The sequence below is a fragment of the Echiichthys vipera genome, assembly GCF_963691815.1.
Source record: "Echiichthys vipera genome assembly, chromosome: 17".
Classification (NCBI taxonomy): Eukaryota; Metazoa; Chordata; class Actinopteri; order Perciformes; family Trachinidae; genus Echiichthys; species Echiichthys vipera.
This window is the reverse complement of record NC_139842.1, coordinates 10,744,437-10,764,174: the sequence shown is the minus strand read 5'-3', so window position 1 is coordinate 10,764,174 and position 19,738 is coordinate 10,744,437. Positions and strand designations below refer to the sequence as shown.

Here is a 19,738-nt window from a genome sequence, read left to right as displayed (position 1 = left end):
GCATTGTATCATCCAGGCTTTATTGTCTAGGGTCGACCTGAGGAATACATGGCATTGCTCTCTGATAATGTCAAACCAATGGAAAACAGCAACCAACCTTCACCTTTTTAGAGAAACACCCCCCTCTGTTTTGCCTCACAATCTCACACACACACACACACACACACACACACACACACACACACACACAGAGCTGTTGAAAGGAGCTCTGTTGTGGCCCCTGTGCATTGCCAGGCGAGAACAGACAGTGGCCTTTCACTAGTGTTTGATGGGATGCTGAAAAGGTCATCGTTACCTTCTGTATCTTGCATGTCTTTGTGCGTCTGTGCATTTTGTGAGGTAGCATATAAGTCAGTGCATTAAGATTATGTATCTGTTGGGGAATTCAGAATCATAACCTTGAAATGCAAAATATTTCATGAATGTAACCGGAGCTCTGTAATGTAAAATTGATAAGGTTTCGTCTCTGTAGCTGGACATGCTGGTCATTCTCAGAATAGCAAGTATTCAAGTGTGTGGATTTGCATTGGCACATGCTTTTTGTGTTCTTTATAAGAAAGGGTTGTAAAATGTGAAGCATAAGAGGTTGCTTTTCTTTGGTGGCATAGACTTTGGGAGCAAAATGATTTCACTTAGTTGAGATTTAGGGGAAAACAACAACAGTCCTTAAGGCTCAGACATCAAAGACATTTATTATGATACTGATGCTGTAAATATTTCAAAGGTGAAGTGCCGATGTCAGTTATGAGGAGCCCATAATAATTGACTTAAATCTAACCTCTGTTCCATGCAGCAATAAGAACCAATTAAAAGGGGAATCATTCTGTCAGTGCAAGAAATCATGTAAAAAGGATATTGGTGCCTACAATTTCTGTCCTTTAGTCCTACAATTTCCCAGCGTGGGATCAATAAAGTACTGTATTGCTATTCTATATAGAATATTATTATAGTCAGTAGTTTGATCTTCTGAAGGAATTGTCTGCTGTTGTACTCTAGAGCTTCGTATGTGGGTCAGTCACAGTCCATAAATACTGCTCCTGAGGCCTCGAGAGGACCAGAGTGACATGCCTTATATCACACACACACACACACACACACACACACACACACACACACACACACACACACACACACACACACACACACACACACACACACACACACACACACAGCGTGTGAAAGAGTCTAAGGATTCCCACTGTGTTGATAGAGTGATGGACTCATTCACACTTACTGTATACAGAAACAGTTTATTCATGGCCTTGGAGACCTTGAAACTCAATACTCAACACTGAAATGCACGAGAGTGAATGCACTTTTTTGTTAGTTAAAGTCAACCAAGCGTTAAAATACCACAGCCTTTATTTTTTTAATACCGTATGGGTAAGAGCAAACTTGATATTACCACAAAGAATTTAGAAACAACTCCCATTAGGCCTACAATGAGTTGAACACAACTGCTTCTGCTGACTGAGTATTATGAGATTTGGAAATATTTCTTGACGAATAGTGTTTAAATATACTGGAATCCATGGATTCAAAAAGTAGGATTGTTTTTTATGTATATACTGCTGCATATCGACTCACAACCACATGTGAAAATGTTGTTTTATATGAGTTTGACAACTCCCGACCGTTGTCCCTGATGTGAGGTATGTGTGAGGACAGAGGTCAGATTCCTGAGCCCCCCTGGCCCTCTAGACCCACGCTTGCTGTCAGCCAACCATCTCACTGATACACTTTGACCCACGTACTAAGATAAAGAACTACGCTGGCTAGCTACCACAGCCTGGCTAATTACTTTAACAACTCCTGTCAGTGAGCAGCTAGCAGATAATAGCTAGCTAACTTGTTATTCAGCCTCTTTGCAAAGAGCCTAGATTGGCAACTTCCTGATTTAGTTAGGTTTTGTGTAAACACACTTAGGGGTTAATGTTTAACAGGTGCTTTTGGTCAGAATATTGTTTTAGAGGGCTTTAAAATTCAGTCAGTTGAAGGAATGTAGTGTTGCAGTGGAATTGGTTTCCTTAAATGTAGATGTTGAGTTAGGAATTAAATAAATGAGCCTTGGATTGATGAGTTAGTCCATAAGGTTAAGTGTTTTTGGTTTTTATGATGTATAAACTTTCCAAAATGGACTGTGTTGCAGATGAAGGAGCTTTTCCTTATGAGCTATTCTGTGTCACAGGCAGTTAAAGAGCCTAGAAAGACAACAACTCTCTTGTGCATTTCTGCAGTGTGGAGACCGAACACATTCCTCTGGCAGTCTTAACAAACCTGTGGGCTTCCACTGCAATTACTGCAATTTACAAACATTTCTAAACTGTCTGAAAAGTAACGCTAGCTGCTGAAACTACTTGCACTGATATGGAGAAAACCGTTAGAGATAAAGTAACATAGGTTTGGACAGGTGACAAGTAGTCATCATACATGCCTTTACAAAAATGCATACAAGATACTGTAAAGTGTACACAACATCCCACATGTAGTTCATATATTGTATCTGACACACAGACAGATGCACACACTGTGTCCAGTGCCAGGTGACACGATGAGTAAGCTGGACCCTGCAGGGGTCAAAGGGCACATTTCTCCAGAGACTTAAACGATGAGGACTCTGGGAACTGGGCCTTGCTGCATAAACACTCTGACTTTAATAACACAACAGACCATGTTTGCACTGCCACCAATCCAATTTCCCCCTTTTATTAAGGGATTCACTGTCAGAGGGTGGGAAAATGTGTTTGCTTGTATGTACGCATGTTTATATCCCTTCCCCTGGCCCTCCCCAAACCCATGTGGTCTGAGGTATTTAATTGATTCTGCGCTGGAGGGCTGTTGGAGCACCAGTTCAAAGTAATTTGGCCACATGTACGTAATTCTGTAATTTGTTGTGTTTGTATTGTGCCATATTTTCCTTTTAGGGGAAATTAACCATAAAAGCAAACTGAAGAATCATTGAAAATGCCTCACAGAAACCTTTTATGATTAGATCACACTGAAAAAAGATTTTTGCAGCAGCTCACACACTTCTGAAGAAGCATCTGGGTCACCGTTACAACAAATGTAGCCATGTTAAAATAAGGCTAGCCTGCAAAGCCCCTTTGTCCTGTCTGGGAATGTAAATAAAGGACAAGAGGAGCAGATGTTTTCAAAGAGGGACCATAAAAAGATTTTAGACCAGAGCAAAGATGCAAACGACCCATTTAATGGATTAGTTTGCTAATGTGTTTGACATGGAGCTTCAGACAAGTAGTAAAATTGACTTGAGTTCAAGCCGACTCTTCGCTTTGGTTGACCTGTGTTATGCTCAGCCTTCACTCTCAAAGTGATTGTGCTCTGGATTCCCCGAATAGTAAGTATTCAGTATATATATATATATATATATAGTAAGGGCAGTGCATTATAACCTTACATATATTGTCAAAACAATACAAAAATGGCTCTTATCTCTTTTCTATATCGTGTTTATTACAGTGTTGAAAAACCAGGATCTGAACTGTGTTATGGCAATATCACGATACATTATGATTCTTATCGGGAGCTTTCATTTGTCAAATATTTAATTCGCACAGGAGTAAACGAGCTTTCCCATGTGATTATTTTATATATATTATTTATTGAATTACTAGAAAAACATGCTACATCATGTTAAACTGTATATTGCTCTCGAGATATGAAAGGTTCTATATTGGGATAGAAGATTATCACCCAGCCCTATTACCAGCCCTAACACCAGCAATGTAGACCATGCACTATTAGTTAATAGGCATAAACAATAGTTTGGCTCATCTTGTTGAGTCATCCTTTCCTCAAGTGTTAACAGTACTCTAGTTGTAAAGAAAACATATTTGTATACCATATCTCAATAAATTGTATGAAATAGGTGGTATTTACTACACAAAGTCCTAAAAGTGTCTAAATAAAGGGAAAGATTTAGTAGAATGAGAGTTTTAAGGATTCAGTGAGTGAATCACTTTCCTATGGACTTCTCTCTGTCCAAGTTTCCAGTCCTTTTCTTTCTCTAAATTCCTCTCTTGTGATTCAAGTCAGTTTGTACAGAGGGTCAAACCACCGGTTTGGCATAAAGGGACTAACCTCTCTTCCAACCTAAACTGGGAACATGACCTCTGACTTGCTCACCATGCTGTCAAGATCAACACCCTGGACAGCTGAGGCCTGGCTCAGTGGTTTCAACCACAGCTCCACTAAACATAGACGACACAGTCAGTGTTCTTCATATTCTTCTATTCTTTGAAAAGGCAACAAACGGGGGCATGTTTAACGGCTTTCAACTGTATCTACATCCCTGTTTGGAGTCCTGTGTGTAGTTGGTGAGGAATGACCCAAAAGTGGAATAAATCACAAAGACTATTCTCCACAGTGTTTTTTTTTTTTTTGATGACTCCTCCCCTCCTCCTCCTTCATTCCATACTCCTTCCTATGTCCTCTTTTTCCTGGCCTTACCTTTTTAACCTCCCCCTACTCAATAATCTTTTTCCTTTTTAGCTTCTCCTCTTTATCTCATCCTTATCCCCACACTCCTGCCTTCTTCTACCTCTTCTTGACTTCATCTTTTCCTGTTGCTTTGACTTTCTCCGCCCTGCTCTCATTTCTCCCATTTTCTCCCCTCCAAAATGCTTTGTGGTATAACAGACTGCCGGCCATATTTACAAAAAGCAAAGTAATCCGATACTGCTGGAAGCAAGAGCAAAAAAAAAAAAAAAAAACTTTTTGCCTGTAACTGAAAACAGGATCACAAAAAAGCTCAATGAGTCATTCTCGGTTTTGCCATTTCTAAAATAAATGTTTTTTTGCTTAAAGACTCTAGGGAAACCCATTATCTATGCCTTCATGTAACTGGACCTGATACAAGGGGAAACCTTTTAGAAAGTATAGCTGAGAGATGATTAACCCTTAGATCAATGTTGTATGATGGACATTGTGAGTTGATTTCTTCTTTTTCAACATAAGACTTATTCATTTACTCAAAAACAGAGCTCATCAGGGCTGTGTGTGTGTGTGGTTTGATCAGATTTGACTGACAGTGAAGGCAACAGAAGCTAATAAGCAGCATTTGAATCAAAATGCGATGACAGTTGTTGGGTAAAGTGTGATTGCTGCATGGAAATACATTATGTCCCCATTTCCCCTTAGAGCCTTCTTCAAGCCGATGAGAAGACCATGTAGAAAACACAAAATGAAATATATTGCTCAAGTAAATTACCATAATTGTTGTAACTTTGACAGAAAATGTTGTGTTCGTCCTTTGTTCATAGTACGAAGTTAAATCCCAATCATTGTTTTGAAAAAATGGAGCCAAATCACTTGACCTGAAGCTGAAAGAGACTAATAACACAAAGCACTACCTACCATGTTTACAACAAAACCAGTTTATTTGAGAACATTCACCAAACCTCTTCAGATATGTGATACCTGTTGTGTTGTCATCCCTACTTCACCTGGAATGAACTTGTATTTTTTCAGTCAGGCAAGTGTTTTAACTGGCCTGTTTTCGGTAGGGTCAGGGTAATGTCCACCAGCTGGTGAGCCACCAGGGCCAGACATTTTTCACTTGGAGGTCAAATGTCTTTTACCATTTATAGGGTCATTTTCCAACCGGCTGTCTGCTGACACCTGTGTTTACTGGCTATGAACCATTATAGGTATGCAGCATTTGGCAGGACATCATGGAAGAGCTGGAGGTATGAATGCCTCTGTCTGATAAATGGTCAGTTTATCCAGATGTCTTACAGTAGGCTACGTCTGAGCTCCTCACAGGTCCTGTTTTATTTGCTCTCAGAACAACAGAATTGACACAGTACGCGTCACTTGTGGGATTTGTAGTGTACTGACGTTGACGACACAGGACTGCAACGGTTTACTGCCTGGAATGAAAGTGATTGATTTCCATTGTTGGGGTAGAGTTGGGTTTTCCCACAGTAATGCTGCAGCACTTTGTGTTCTTGTGCGTGTGTTGTGTGTTTGCCAAGTCTTTTACGGTGTTTGACTCTACTTTGACTTGGCCACACGGGCAGTGTGCACTCATGAAGGACAGTTAACGGTGCTCTGGAGAGTCCTGCTGCTTCTGTCGGGGAAACCAGCTAGTTAAGATTCAGGATACACAGACCTATTTCTGTCTCTCCTCCATTCACTCATGTCTTTTAAGGGCTTTAGTGGGTTTTTTCCACCTACACTAGGAGAGTGGTGTGTGTTTACTATTTGTTAAACAGAACAGACAGCTTGTTAATACAATAGATGTGGGTGGTATTGTTCTCAGTACCATGTACTTAAACAAGGAAACGAGACACTTACTTCAGGACAAGACCATGTCTTAAATAAGGTTACTGAATTGGTTTGTACACATAAAGCTTTCATTAATTAAAATACTGACCAGAGAATAGGGGTCAGATCATAACGCCACTGAAACATAACGAAAAAACAACTCTCTGTGCACAATGTTGACACATACAAGTAAAGTAACTATAACAATAACTTTGTCTCTTAAATGTGAGAAAAATAGTGAGGAATGTTCAAGGAAATTTCCCAAAACCAAAGATGTTTTGTCCAACAGTGCAGAATCCAAAGATCTTCAGTTCACTCTGAAAAAGAAATGCAGCAAATCCTCACAATTGTGTGAACAATAAAATGTTGGCAAAAATATTTCTCACATTTCGACCCTTGAGTGTGTTCAGACTTAGTTTCTATCATTTTCAAAGAGAGGGATGATTATATTCATTGTAGTGTTTCAGTTGTAGCTGCTGTTGAATGATATTTGAGTACACTGAAGCTGATACTTTACCTCAAGTGTCTGTTAACCCCATTCATTTTATGTCAATTCCCTTTGATGCTTTGCTGGCATCCTGCCTCAGGTGAGGCTCTGTTGTCGCAGTGTTGCCTGTCAAGGTGTTCGAGCCCCTGGCCAACATCTCTGTTTACTGCACAAAGAGGCATTGGTGGAGCAGAATGAGAGACACACAGATTGACAAGGATAAAAAGAAATAAAAGTTGTGCGAGCTAGAGATAAAGGTAATAAAAGAGGTGACTTCAGCAATGTTTAGAGAAGGGAGAACAAATGAAATGTTCAAGATAAAAGCCAGATGAGCAGTGGGAGGGAGCGAGGAGGCGAAGTTGTAATGTCTGAGCAAAACGAGAGGAGTCAAACAGGAGAGACAATAGAAATTTGTGGAGTGAAGGGGGGAAACTGATGACAGATAGAGATAGAACAGTATCAGTGTTTGCAGGGAGGAAAGGGTGAGGTTGAGACAGAAAAGACACGAGCAGAGGTACGGGAATGTGGGAGGTGGTGGAGGGCAGTAAGTTGCTGACTGACTGCTGGAACAGGATGGGGAAGTGGTGAAGGAGGCCAGAAGAGCTGCTTCCATAGGTGGGTCTCTATGACACACTCACACTCACACACACACACACACACACCCACACACACACACACACACACACACACACACACACACACAAAATGGAGCACATTATAAAAGTAAGACTCAGTGTTGAATATAAACTAGTGTTGAGTTTCCACAGCAGTGTTATTCTTCACTGAATTTCTTCCATTAATCAATTCAGTGCCAGTTTGAAGTTTGTGGACTTTCTACTTGACATTCCCTGTTGATTTAATACCCCAAAGTGATACGGGTGAACTGGCTGGTTGTCTGGACTTCTTCATCCTTGTGGCAGGCCAAGTGTTGTGGAGTAAAAGTTGTGCCTGAGCTGGAATCCAATAGCCGTTTAATTCTTGGCAGCCAGTTTGTGCTGACAGTCCGTGTGTGTGTGTGTGTGTGTGTGTGTGTGTGTGTGTGTGTGTGTGTGTGTGTGTGTGTGCGCGCGTGTGTGTATGCACGTGTGTATGCGCGTGTGTATGCGCGTGTGCGTGGTGTGTGTACTCTGTTCAAATGCACAAGTGTGTGAGTGAGACCCAGGCTAACTGGTCGAGCGGATCAGGTTACAGCCCCAGCCCTCTTTTCCACTCTCATATTAACAGGACAGTAACACTGCACCGTGGCGAGCCAGGGGAAGGGAGGCCTGGTGAGGGGGCGCAGCTACATGAACTACTGTACATACAGACACAAACATACTGTAAATTCTTCACCTACGCTGACTTGACACATTTGTTAAGCAGAGCCCCCGCTACTTTCTGCGTTCATTATAGCGACTGCTAACAGACCGTGGTGAACCTGTTTAAAGTTGAATATTTATCTTACATCCGTACACAAATGCAAAGGCATTCCACAGGAGGACATTAGGCTAACCATTGCCGAAACAAACTGCAAGGATAACCTGCCGCCAATGGCAAAGTACTAATAATACTCCAGGGTATTTTCTAATAGTTGAAAGTCAAAAGTCTGAGTTGGCATGAGACCAGCTAGCCCCGCTGTTTTAAAAGTCAGGAAGGTTGTTTCAAAGGTGTGTGTGTTGTTTGAGTAAAAAGCAGGCTAAAACAATCAACCGCATTTATCACTTACTTCCTCTCCAGTACTCCAGCAGGTGCACCGGGATGAGCAGGCAGGTTGTTTTTTTTTAAAGTGTATTTTTCTTTGATCGACATGTCGTTGATAACTTAAGGAATAGTTCAGCATTTTGGGAAATACTCGTATATGGTTTCTTTCCTAAAGTTAGAGGAGCCGGTTAGCTTAGGTCAGTACAAAGACTGGAAAAAACACAAAATGCAAAAAAGCACGTTTATTATCGAGCTTTAGGCAGATTTAGTTAATTTCAGACAGGGCTAGCTAGCCCCGTTTCCAGTTTATGCTAACCTCATCCACTGCTGGCTGTAGCTTTGTAGTTAAGCGACAGATATGAAGTTGTTTTGATCCTCTCATGTAACTCCCTGTGAATCAGCATTTTCCCCATAATGTGGTACTGTGGGTTTGTGTGCATCTTGGTAGTTTAGTACAGTAAGTTTTTCCTTTTTTAGCTGGTGTTTCCATACGATCTCAGATTCTTGGAGTTCTTCTTGTAGTTGGATGTTTTCCAGTACCATACTCTGCTCTGCATCTCTCTTGTCCTCTTCTTGTCTTACCTACCTTACCTGTTTTTCATATTTGCACCACTGCTTATCAGACACTTATCGTTCACGTTTTTTTCCACCTCCCTTCATACCGTTAATCCAATCATAGTCATCTCATTCCTCTAACCTATCTATTTCTTCCGCTGTCTTATCAGGGCCAGAGGTGATTCCCAGCTACAGCAGCAGTGCCATGTCTGAGGCGGTGGTGCCTGATGCCTTGGTGTCCCCATCACTGGGCGGCTCATACGGGGAGAAGGCTGGGAGCCCAGTGGTGGACTTCAGTTACGTGGGCATTGATGCCATTCTGGAGCAAATGAGGAGGAAGGCCATGAAGCAGGGTTTTGAGCTCAACATTATGGTTGTGGGTAAGTAGCGCATGTGTACACCAGCTAAATTTTCAGTGATTGTCCAGGTTTGGGTTGGACAGAGTTGTCTCACACTGAGAAAGTTCTACATACTGAAAAGATGAAGATTACTTCGTTCTCTTTCATTCACTGAGCTTTGTCATCAAGTGCATACTTTTTTTTACATGTAGTATCAACCCAGTTCCACTTAAATGTGCGTCTCAAAACATCTTCAGTCAGTTTTTTTATACCGTGTCCTGTTATGCAGGGTTTCTCTCTAATCACTGACAGAAAATGGAGGTCTCCGGCGTATTTTAATAAGAAGCCACACACAGTAGGCCTTAAAACTATCTTTCTCATTGAGCCCTCCTCACTGTGAACAGACGCCTTTTAAAACTAAAGCTAATTACACCCTCCCTAGTGTGTGTCTCCTCTGGATGATGTCGCGCCAGTTGGTCTTGTGTTTCATCCTCAGATAAAAAAGCTTGTTTAAGAAGCAGCCTCAGGGTTGAGACTGAGTGATGTGACGTGGAGGCAAAGTTCAGCTGAACTAAACAGACTTGGTTTCCAGGTTCAGATGAAATTATATACGAACACTTAAAAAAGGGAGCAGGAAATAATTATACTTTTTTAAAAGTTGAATGATTGGGTTGGCATCAACCATCAAGTTCTTGAGAGATTTGATAAAGATTACTAAGTGATGGGTCCCTTTTTCATTGGTTTATTAGGTCAAATTGGGTGCTATCAGATAGACTTTCTTCCCTCTTTTGCAAGGACACATCGATAATGTAAGATTTGTAGCCCAATTTTGATCTCTAATAATGTTCTCTCTTCTTCATTATGAAAAAAGGATGTTGGCACTTTTTCACACCTCTGTGGCGTACCGTAAAAGCAAGCGTTGGACTTTGGCACCGCATTACTGTTGTGATGCTTGTTAATTTAGTATTAACAGTTGGACCTAGACACTTGGGGAAAACAGCTGTCCCAGAGGGTCAGGGTTGAAGCTTCGGCACCAATGCTGCCAAAGCTTTAGAATTGATATATTGTGAGTTTTGCATTATGTGATGATCAGTTCCTAAACTGAATATAACAGCTGAATATAACATTTCTCCATTAAAAATCCGCAGCTGTTAGCTTCCTTAAGGGTTGTGCAGATCTATGTTTGCGTGTAACGTGTGCTGCTGCCTACCTGCACATGCAATTGTGTTTGAGTTTGCATCTTCATAAGCAGAAGATGGTTTAAGGCTGTTGACTTAAACCAAAGTTGAACTGTGAATGTCCGCTGCCCAGTGGGCCCCTCAGAACTCCTCTTCATTAACCCGTGGTGATGTTAGCGTGGTGCTCAGGGGTCACAGAGGGTCCCATTCATATAAACAGACAGTTGATGATGACTCACAGACAACTTGTTATGCTGGTTCGTCAGCTTCTACGCCAAAGTGGCCCTCAATCCAAGTTATCCAGATGGAGAAGATTTTATCAGCCAACTTCTATGTGAACTTCAACACTCACTCTATTATCTTGTCCTTGCAGCAACCATTCATGTACTTGTACGGATTAAAAGTCTGTGCAACTGATGTAATTAAAGGAAGTATACAAGTATTCATATTTTACATCCATTCTTTCCACCTTGGCGGTTTTATTTCTGACACCACAAATAAAAACTCAAGGTAGTATTTTTATAGGACCGTTGAATCATACTACATTTTAACGTACAGAGGCTTTATTATATCTGGTCGCTCAAATAAATGGTTAACCTTGGATCTGGAACTGTCTCATTGTTTGTGCAGACAGACACCTGCAGCTTGTCACTGCTTCAGCCCACAAACTGACAGTGTGGAGTCGTCCGAACTATCAAGGAAGGCACCTATGTTACAATATCAACAAAATTATGTGTCTATTGTACATGTTTTAGTATCGTTTCTATACAGTTGTCAAAAAGGTGTACTAAACAAATTGTGTACTAATACTTACTACTACTAAGACGATGTTTTATGTTCTGATCCACGTTATGTTCATATGCTCACACAAAATAGGAAAGAACTTATGTTATATTGTGATATACATGAGATGTGAAAATAACCTTTATCAGAATAGAAGATTCTGCCCATGTCGCACAGCCCTACTGTGTAGACTGTTGGGTGCCTACAACGCAAGCAGTCACTGTGGGGAATAGAAAAAAAACGTTTTATCTTGAAATATGTGTTTCTTTCCAACTGTCTGATTGTGTTTTTGCTTACAGGACAGAGTGGCCTGGGAAAGTCTACTCTGATGAACACGCTGTTCAAGTCTAAAGTGAGCCGTAAGTCAGTGCTGGTCACAGCCCAGGAGAAGATCCCCAAAACAATTGAAATAAAGTCCATCAGTCATGGTATGTTTTTCTTCAACCCCTAGACTCTTCTGTGTCCCCCTTCTCCTTTTTAGCTGTTTTCTGTCCATCTGTGTCTCTATGTCTATCAGCCAAAATACACCAGTCCCCTTGTTTTTCTTCCCTTTCCTTCTGCTATTTAGACTTTTCTCCTTGTCAGCAAAGTCTTACATACTCTGTGTGTAGTCACTCCATATGCAGTACCTTGTCCTTATTTCTCTCCACTTTTCTATTAATTATAATTATCCCTAATTACTGTAATCATGCCTGAAACAATCTCTGGATGCTCTGTATTCTCGTAAAACCAGCCGGCATTCAAATTTTGCAGCTGTTTTGAAAATGTTCTCAAATTTACAACCAATTATCTCCTCGAATCTGTTTCTGAATAGATTTTAGGCAAGAAATAAGCTGTGCAATTATAGAGTTATGTTACATTATTTACATCTACAACAGCTGCTTGAGAAGTAGTTCATAAAGTGTGCTGGGTGTTTTTGACATTATATTATACAGTGCGTGTTTCTTTGTGCGCAGACATCGAGGAGAAGGGAGTGAGAATGAAGCTGACGGTCATTGACACACCAGGCTTTGGAGACCAGATCAACAATGAGAACTGGTACGCTACAATTCTGTCTTCACCGCATTGACTATATCAACAGTGAATTATATTGTGCCTAACCAGATGTCCCTCCCTTTCTCCTTACCTTTCCTGCGGTCTTACTCTTCCTGTCTCTGTCCCTCTTTATCCTTTTCACTCTCTGTTCCACCCCTCTGCCCACCTCCTCCTTTTACCCTTCGCTTCCTTTTCTACCTCTGTGTTGATTGCTCCTTTCCTTGTTCATCTGTCCAACTCTTCCCTTTCCACCCCTCCCTCACCATTCGCCTCAATCCGTCCCGAACTCGGGTGTAGCTGGCAGCCCATCATGAAGTTCATTAACGACCAGTACGAGGCATACCTGCAGGAGGAGATCAACATCAACAGGAAGAAAAGGATTCCTGACTCAAGAGTCCATTGCTGCATATACTTCATCCCCCCGACCGGACACTGGTGAGGACACATTCAAACGGTTAAATATAGACATTTGAGCAGAACTGCACTCAAGTTGAACACCCTCAGCAAGGCACAGATATTGATTATCCCTTCTTTTTTGTCAGCGAACAACTGTACGTGGGAAAGTACACAAGATGTTGTACATTTAAAGGAAACATATTGGCATATACCCTTTTGGGCTTTCTTGCCGAATTAGATGAGAAGATTGAAACCAGTCTCATGTTTGTAAAGTAAAGATGAACTTACTGCCAGCAGCTGGATAATGGTGCCCTGTGAGTACACAAAGAAAGTTAGATTTACATTGAGCATAACCCACAAAACACATTATGCCCACCTTTGAGGTCTAACAAGAGTATTGAATGTGGATCCTTCCTCATAAACCTTAAACATTCTTCTTCCCTGCTTTTGTTGGTATATTGCTGTGTTTATTGGAGCATTACAGCCACCTGTCGATCAGTGGAATAGAGGGAAACTAGTGACAGGACTGTTCAATCCATACGACGATGAAAAAGCATAAAAAGCAACTTTGGCTAGGTTCCCAGATTTTATACTAAGCTAAGTTAGCTGGGAGTAGCTTTGTGATTATGAAGTATCCATCTTCTCATCTAACTCTTGGAAAGAAAACGAATATGCTTATTTCCCACCCAAACTTTCCTGTATTATCACAGTGATGACAGTCAAGTCATTTTATAACGAAGGTTAACTTGACCTGACTAGTCCTTATGTGACAATATAATTCCATCAACTGAAAATCCAACAACTGCCATCGTTAGTGGCAGCAACAGCGTGTCGAGCATGAGTTAACAGATGATGTATAGAAACAGATTTTGTTTGTTCTCGAGCTTTTCAGCGTGAAGTAATGTGAAACGTCTTTCTGCTTTCTTACATATTGAACACACAAACACACCCACACGCATTTCCGCTCAGCACGCTGCAACAGAACAGAACGCCAGCTCATCACACACACTTGCATACAGACACAATGGAAAGATGTCTGCTCTTGCCAGGCCCTGAAGCAGCACAATGTCCCAAGTTTCTTTCCCTGGATTTGTTACAGACACACATCTGGCTCTGATCGAACTGTGTAAACCGCCATCCCTCTCCACACCGATGGTTCAGCCCCTTACTGTTCTGGGCTCAGGGAATTGGCATATACAAGCAGAAGAAATTAAGGGCAGAGTGCACGCGGTCTCATGAATCCATCAAGAGATAGATTCACAGCGCATTGTACAGCTTTTGTATTCGTGTAACTCTAGATGAGTACAGCGGCCAGTCCTGGGAAAATGTTGAAAGCAGCTGTGGATTGTCAGCCTTGAATGAACGCTCACACACACAAAGACACACAGTTGATCATAGAGCACCATTCAAGTGCTGCGCCTCTATTAATTTCTGTGTCATGGCCTGTCTTTACTCTAGCAAAGGGGGGGGGGGGGGGGGGGGGGGGGTGGGGGGGGCAGGGTGCGAAATGGCCCCGAATTGGCCCCCTGTCTTCGTTCTCCGTCCAGCAACGTTTTATGTTGATCCAACACTGCAGATGTCACATGGGCTAGCCAGCAGCTGCTCCAAGGATTGCCTTAAAAAGTCTAACGGGAGAGAGGAAGGACAGACGAGAGAGACAGAGAGTCTGTGTGGGAGTCTGGGAGCATGCAATCAATTTAGCTCTTGTCTCTTTTTCAGTGTGTTCTCGCATGAGTGCACAAGACTCCTTGTTGACTACGGCCTATCTTTGTCAAAGTGCTGTTAGCCGGGCCAGAATCCACTACCACCACCACATGCAGATGCTTCTGTCACACTGCGGGGAACCAACCACAAGTTTTTTTTTCAACCTCATGAAGTAGCCGTTGACACACACATTGTATGATCAGGTCATGGATGCAGCAGTCTGAACTGGAAATCCTGTGTTTGAGAATTCAGTAGTTCCTCCATCTGGGAGAATTGTTGGGAAAATCTGACCCCTGGTGGAGGAATGCCGTGTTACAAATAATTTCATCTTTCTTGTATTCTTGTGTCGTCTCATTTCCCTCTCAGTCTGCGGCCTCTGGATGTAGAATTCATGAGACGTCTCAGTAAGGTGGTCAACATTGTCCCAGTCATTGCCAAGGCGGATACGCTCACCCTGGAGGAAAGGGACTTCTTCAAAAAGAAGGTAACATTTTTCTAATTTTTTCTTCTGTTTATTCCTCAACATACTTCAGTTTTATTGTCTCTAAAATCTCTTATTTTTCTTTTGTATGTTAAATCCACATCTATAATCTAGAAACTTGCTCTTTTTTGTCTTCCTCTTCATGCTTGCATTTTGTGGAGCAGTATCTAGACATAGGATAAGTCTGTGGTTTTCTCTGGTGGTTCTTTCTTACACTCTCATCTCGCTCTCTGGACCAGGGCCAAACCGATGTGGGATTTTAGAAACTGATGCAACAAATTTCTATTCTAAATAACCCCAAGTATATTTTCTTTCTGCATTATATGTTCTGTAAAAAAGGCTTTATCATATCAGAAAGCATGTATGATGATACTGATATGTCTGGTATAGGCCAACATCGGCCCCACTGACATATCGGTCTGGCTCTACTCTCTCTCATCACTCTCTTTCTTGACCCTTTATTTTCTACACTTCCTCTTCACAGTTAATGAGGCTTCAGCCGTTCATTTGTATGTTTTTATTGGCAGTCTTCAGGGATCTCAGGATTTCCCCTCCTTTTCATTAGCAAGGAGGACGCTAAACTCCCCCTGGTTTGTGTGTGTGTGTGTGTGTGTGTGTGTGTGTGTGTGTGTGTGTGTGTGTGTGTGTGTGTGTGTGTGTGTGTGTGTGTGTGTGTGTGTGTGTGTGTGTGTGTGTGTGTGTGTGTGTGTGTGTGTGTGTGTGTGTGTGTGTGTGTGTGTGTGTGTGTGTGTGTGTGTGTGTGTGTGTGTGTGTGTGTGTGTGTGTGTGTGTGTGTGTGTGTGTGTGTGTGTGTGTGTGTGTGTGGGTGTGTGCATGGCAGACTTGGTGTATGCACAGGTTTAAACATATCCGTTCATCTTGTGAGGTTTTCTGTTTTGTTTGTATACGGACGGAGATTAACGATTAAGTCCAAACTTTTGGAGTAGATTAGAAGACAGATTAGTGTTAATACCGCCTTAATCTGTACACTGTGTAGATTTAGGTACATTTGTTTGATGTCTCTCAAGGCTGCATCAAGCACGTCTGTCTAATTACTCCTACAATTAAAGGCCTTAGTTTGTGTCCTTTCAAAACTGTGCTAGGTTCAAAGTTTTCCATGTATTTCTTTTGGGTTTGAAATCACCAGATCAGGGAAGAGCTGCGAGCCAACGGGATTGATGTGTACCCTCAGAAGGAATTTGACGAGGATGCTGAGGACAGAATGATCAATGAGAAGATCAGGGTGAGGGAATCATTTTCAAAGCGATTACAGATACATGTGGTGGGACTTGCGACTCTATTATCCTCATTTATGCTCAGACATGCCGTTTCCCAGAGCACTTTGATCCTGAATCCATTTAGTCATTATTAATGTACTCGCCGTGAATCATTTTTGACTCCATTGTCTGTCGACATTCAACCTGTGAGCAGGAGATGATCCATTTGCAGTGGTGGGCAGCGACCAGGAGTACCAGGTCAATGGCAGGAGGCTGCTGGGGAGGAAGACCAAGTGGGGAACCATTGAAGGTACAACTCTCTTCCCCCTTCTTTCATCCAATTTCAATCCCTCTTGTCCCTTTTCTGTTCCATTTAAATGTGTTTCAAGAGACACTTTCACGACAGCACCTGTCAGTATGCACATAACTAACTCAGAAGTGGGTCTATTGAGAGGAAAAGACTAGAGATAGATTGGTAAAGACTTCACTGAGTCAGTCAATAAAACAATGCTCCCTTCAGTCTTCAGACTGTTGTCGTGTGCCATGCAGCTGGCCCAGGCATCCAGCAGACATAGGCTGTCTGAAGAGGCCTTATTTGTTTGCTTGGTCCCCCCCCCCCCCACTCCACACATCCTCTGTTGTGTCACAAAGGATACACTGTGGATGCTCACACAGCAACTGAATATATGTTTTCAAATATATAAAATCTAGTGAATAAGCCTGAATCTAGTAGGAGGTTAATAGTTATTTATGTAGGTTAAACATAGTCGGCTTTATCAGTTGGCCAACAGTCTCCAAGTACAGTGTTGTGTTTTGTTATCATCCATTCTTACTGCTGGATTAATCTATTTTTAATTGAATTATGTTATCCATTGAGGACAGGAGGAACCACCCCTCTATCAAATGTCTAATTTGCTGCAGTGAGTTATGCAGACACACACAGGGAGTTTTGGGCAGAGATTTGTATTGGGCCAGGGCATGTGGGTGTTGTGACATCTCACTGAGGTCACTGACTCCACCTACTGGACTGTTAGGAAGGAAAATAAAAAAACTTGAAAATGACTTAAAAGCTTATCTCAAATCTGTCATGCTGTCTCTGTTTGTACTTTATGTGTGTTTTGGCTCGCTTTAAATTATTTCTGATAACTCATGACTTCTCTTTCTTCTTTAGTTGAGAACATAGCCCACTGTGAGTTCGCCTATTTACGGGATCTCCTCATCAGGTGAGGGAATTTTGTCTCCATATCATTATGTCTTGTTCTTCATGCAGCCTTGTGTCGCTGTGTCTGTAGGGATTTTTTGACATATAAAAACGCTCTGCTTTGGATAAAACATTTAAAAGTACATCTGTTCCTTCAACCCCATTGAAGAATCCAAAATTAATCCAGAATTTTTGGACCATAATTATCATGTAAAGTAGATTTGATCATCTTAAAAATAAGTTGAGATGTGTGGGAACAGCAGGATTTTGCAACATTTCCCTTTCAGCAGAGTAATGTGAAAAAATAATAATAACTGCACAAACTACTGCACAGTGCAGGTCAAACATCGAAGTGTCAATGTTTGTCCATCTCCTCTGATGGTTTCTAACGGGTGTGTACGTACATGTTTCTTTCAGGACCCATATGCAGAACATTAAGGACATCACCAGCAGCATCCACTATGAAATGTATCGCGTGAGGCGCCTCAACGAGAATAACACCGTGGTGGCTCACGCCAACGGTATCCCAGAACATCATCTTGCCGCCCACGAGATGTAGACGCCACTTGCCTCGCTGCAGTTGACGTTGGCCGGGTGTAATTAATTTGCTATGAGACTTTGACCTTCATTGACAGTCTTCCCACCACTCCAGCCATCCACTCCATCCATCTCCATCTCACAGGTGGGATAGAAACGTAAAAAGAAAAGCCTGCCCGAGGGACTTAGTTTTCAATGACTTTTGGTGGCTGAAGCGACTGTTCATGTCAGTTTATTGCCTCAGTAACAAACACTATCCTCTCACTATCGCTGATAAAGAGAGTGAAGAGAAGTTTGATTCTTCGTAATGTGCTGCAGCTTGATTTTTACCTGCTTCCAGATCTTACAGTTAACCTTTGTGGTTTTTCTTTGTGGTGCCAAGCTTTAAGGCGGTATTGTCAAACAGAACAGACTGACACCTAATATCTTTCAGTGTCAGACTTGCCTGAACCAGTAACATGTTAATCTTGTCCACTTTTACCCTTTTTTATTTTGAGGTTTGATGTTTTTTAGCAGTGCTTTTAAGAATTCATGCCATAACAGAAGCACGGTGTTCTGTCTTCATGCACACAGCTGTATCAACATAATGTGGGAAGTGATGATAATTATTATTGCACTTGATCACTACAAACCGTAGTCAGTTTCATCGACAAGCATGTCGGAAGAGGGCCGGGCAGCACTTTGCTAACATGTGACGCACATACAGTTATACCAGTCTGCCTGTGTGACGCAGCATCAGTCGCTTCCCCAGACTTTAAAAAAAGGTTATCAAATAGCACATCATATATTTGTATCTTTTTTTTTTGTCACATGTTTTGCTTCAACTGTTTGTTAAATGTTCATGTCATGTTGAGTATGGATGTCAGGTCCTTGACGTCTTCCCAGTAATAAATGTCATTGTTTATTCATAGAAATATCTTAAAGAGTGATTTAATATGAATAAGTATTTATGCACGATATGAAATGTGAAAGTTTATCATCAGTTGTGGTCCACTTATTCATATTATTCACACACATGCACAGACACATACACACTCTCACACACTCTCTGTTTTTGGGCCCATCGTAGTGCCTTATTTATTGGAGAATTTTGGCTGAAACTGGAAAGAGAGCAGGTTGTTGGTGCCAAGTTGACTACATTTGACATTTTTAATCTTTTCATTCGGTCTTCCATTGACCAGTCCACTTTTACTTCTATTTTCATAATATACCAAGGATCTTTATCTGTTTGAACCATATATAATTCCTAAGCTGTCACTGTCATGCTCTGTCCTGTATATTCTTCTGTGTTCTGATACATTTTTTGTACTTGTATTATTGATAATAACAAATTTTCTTTTATTTTTACAAAATAAAGATTAAAGTTGTAAATATATAATCTCTTGGATATGTTTTAAATATTGTAATTATAGTGAACAATTTCCTTTTAAAAACTATACCCTGTCTTTCCCCATCAATATGTTTACAGACCTAGCCTGCAGAGGAGCTTAAAATGAACAACCAGACTGCTTAAATTAATCCGCTCACGTCCTCTGACTGCAGAGGACCGCACTTTAGATAATTTTCTACTACACTGATCCCCATAGCATTTAGTCGCAGGTATAATTCACATTCTGGAGCATTTGAAGTGCCATGTCATTAAGCTTTTCCTTGATTGTTCTCTGAAATCAATATGGCCGCCTGCTAGGTCAGTGCATGGCTGATAAGCACTAACTACTTGAATGCATAAGTGCATGTTTTCTTCCTTAGTGAGAGAGATGGGAGAGTCCGGAGCTCCAGACAAAGCCTTGTATCAGTGCGAGGATTGCAGACGTCAGCGTCCTGAGGTACTGGGAGCAGCAGAGTGCAGACAGAGCTAACT

The 19,738-nt window shown here is 41.5% G+C and overlaps 1 protein-coding gene across 1 annotated transcript in view; it reads left to right on the top strand.

The window, feature by feature from the left end:
* Positions 1 to 19,242, top strand: part of LOC310959909 (neuronal-specific septin-3-like) — an 82,449-nt gene extending 63,207 nt beyond the window's left edge. The window contains 10 exon segments of the mRNA XM_083931434.1: positions 9,178 to 9,387; positions 11,606 to 11,734; positions 12,263 to 12,344; positions 12,639 to 12,776; positions 14,808 to 14,925; positions 16,070 to 16,165; positions 16,354 to 16,357; positions 16,360 to 16,449; positions 17,311 to 17,362; positions 17,758 to 19,242. Coding sequence (XP_083787560.1) covers positions 9,178 to 9,387; positions 11,606 to 11,734; positions 12,263 to 12,344; positions 12,639 to 12,776; positions 14,808 to 14,925; positions 16,070 to 16,165; positions 16,354 to 16,357; positions 16,360 to 16,449; positions 17,311 to 17,362; positions 17,758 to 17,899 — 1,061 coding nt within the window. The 3' untranslated portion in view covers positions 17,900 to 19,242.
* Positions 19,243 to 19,738: the final 496 nt, after the last annotated feature.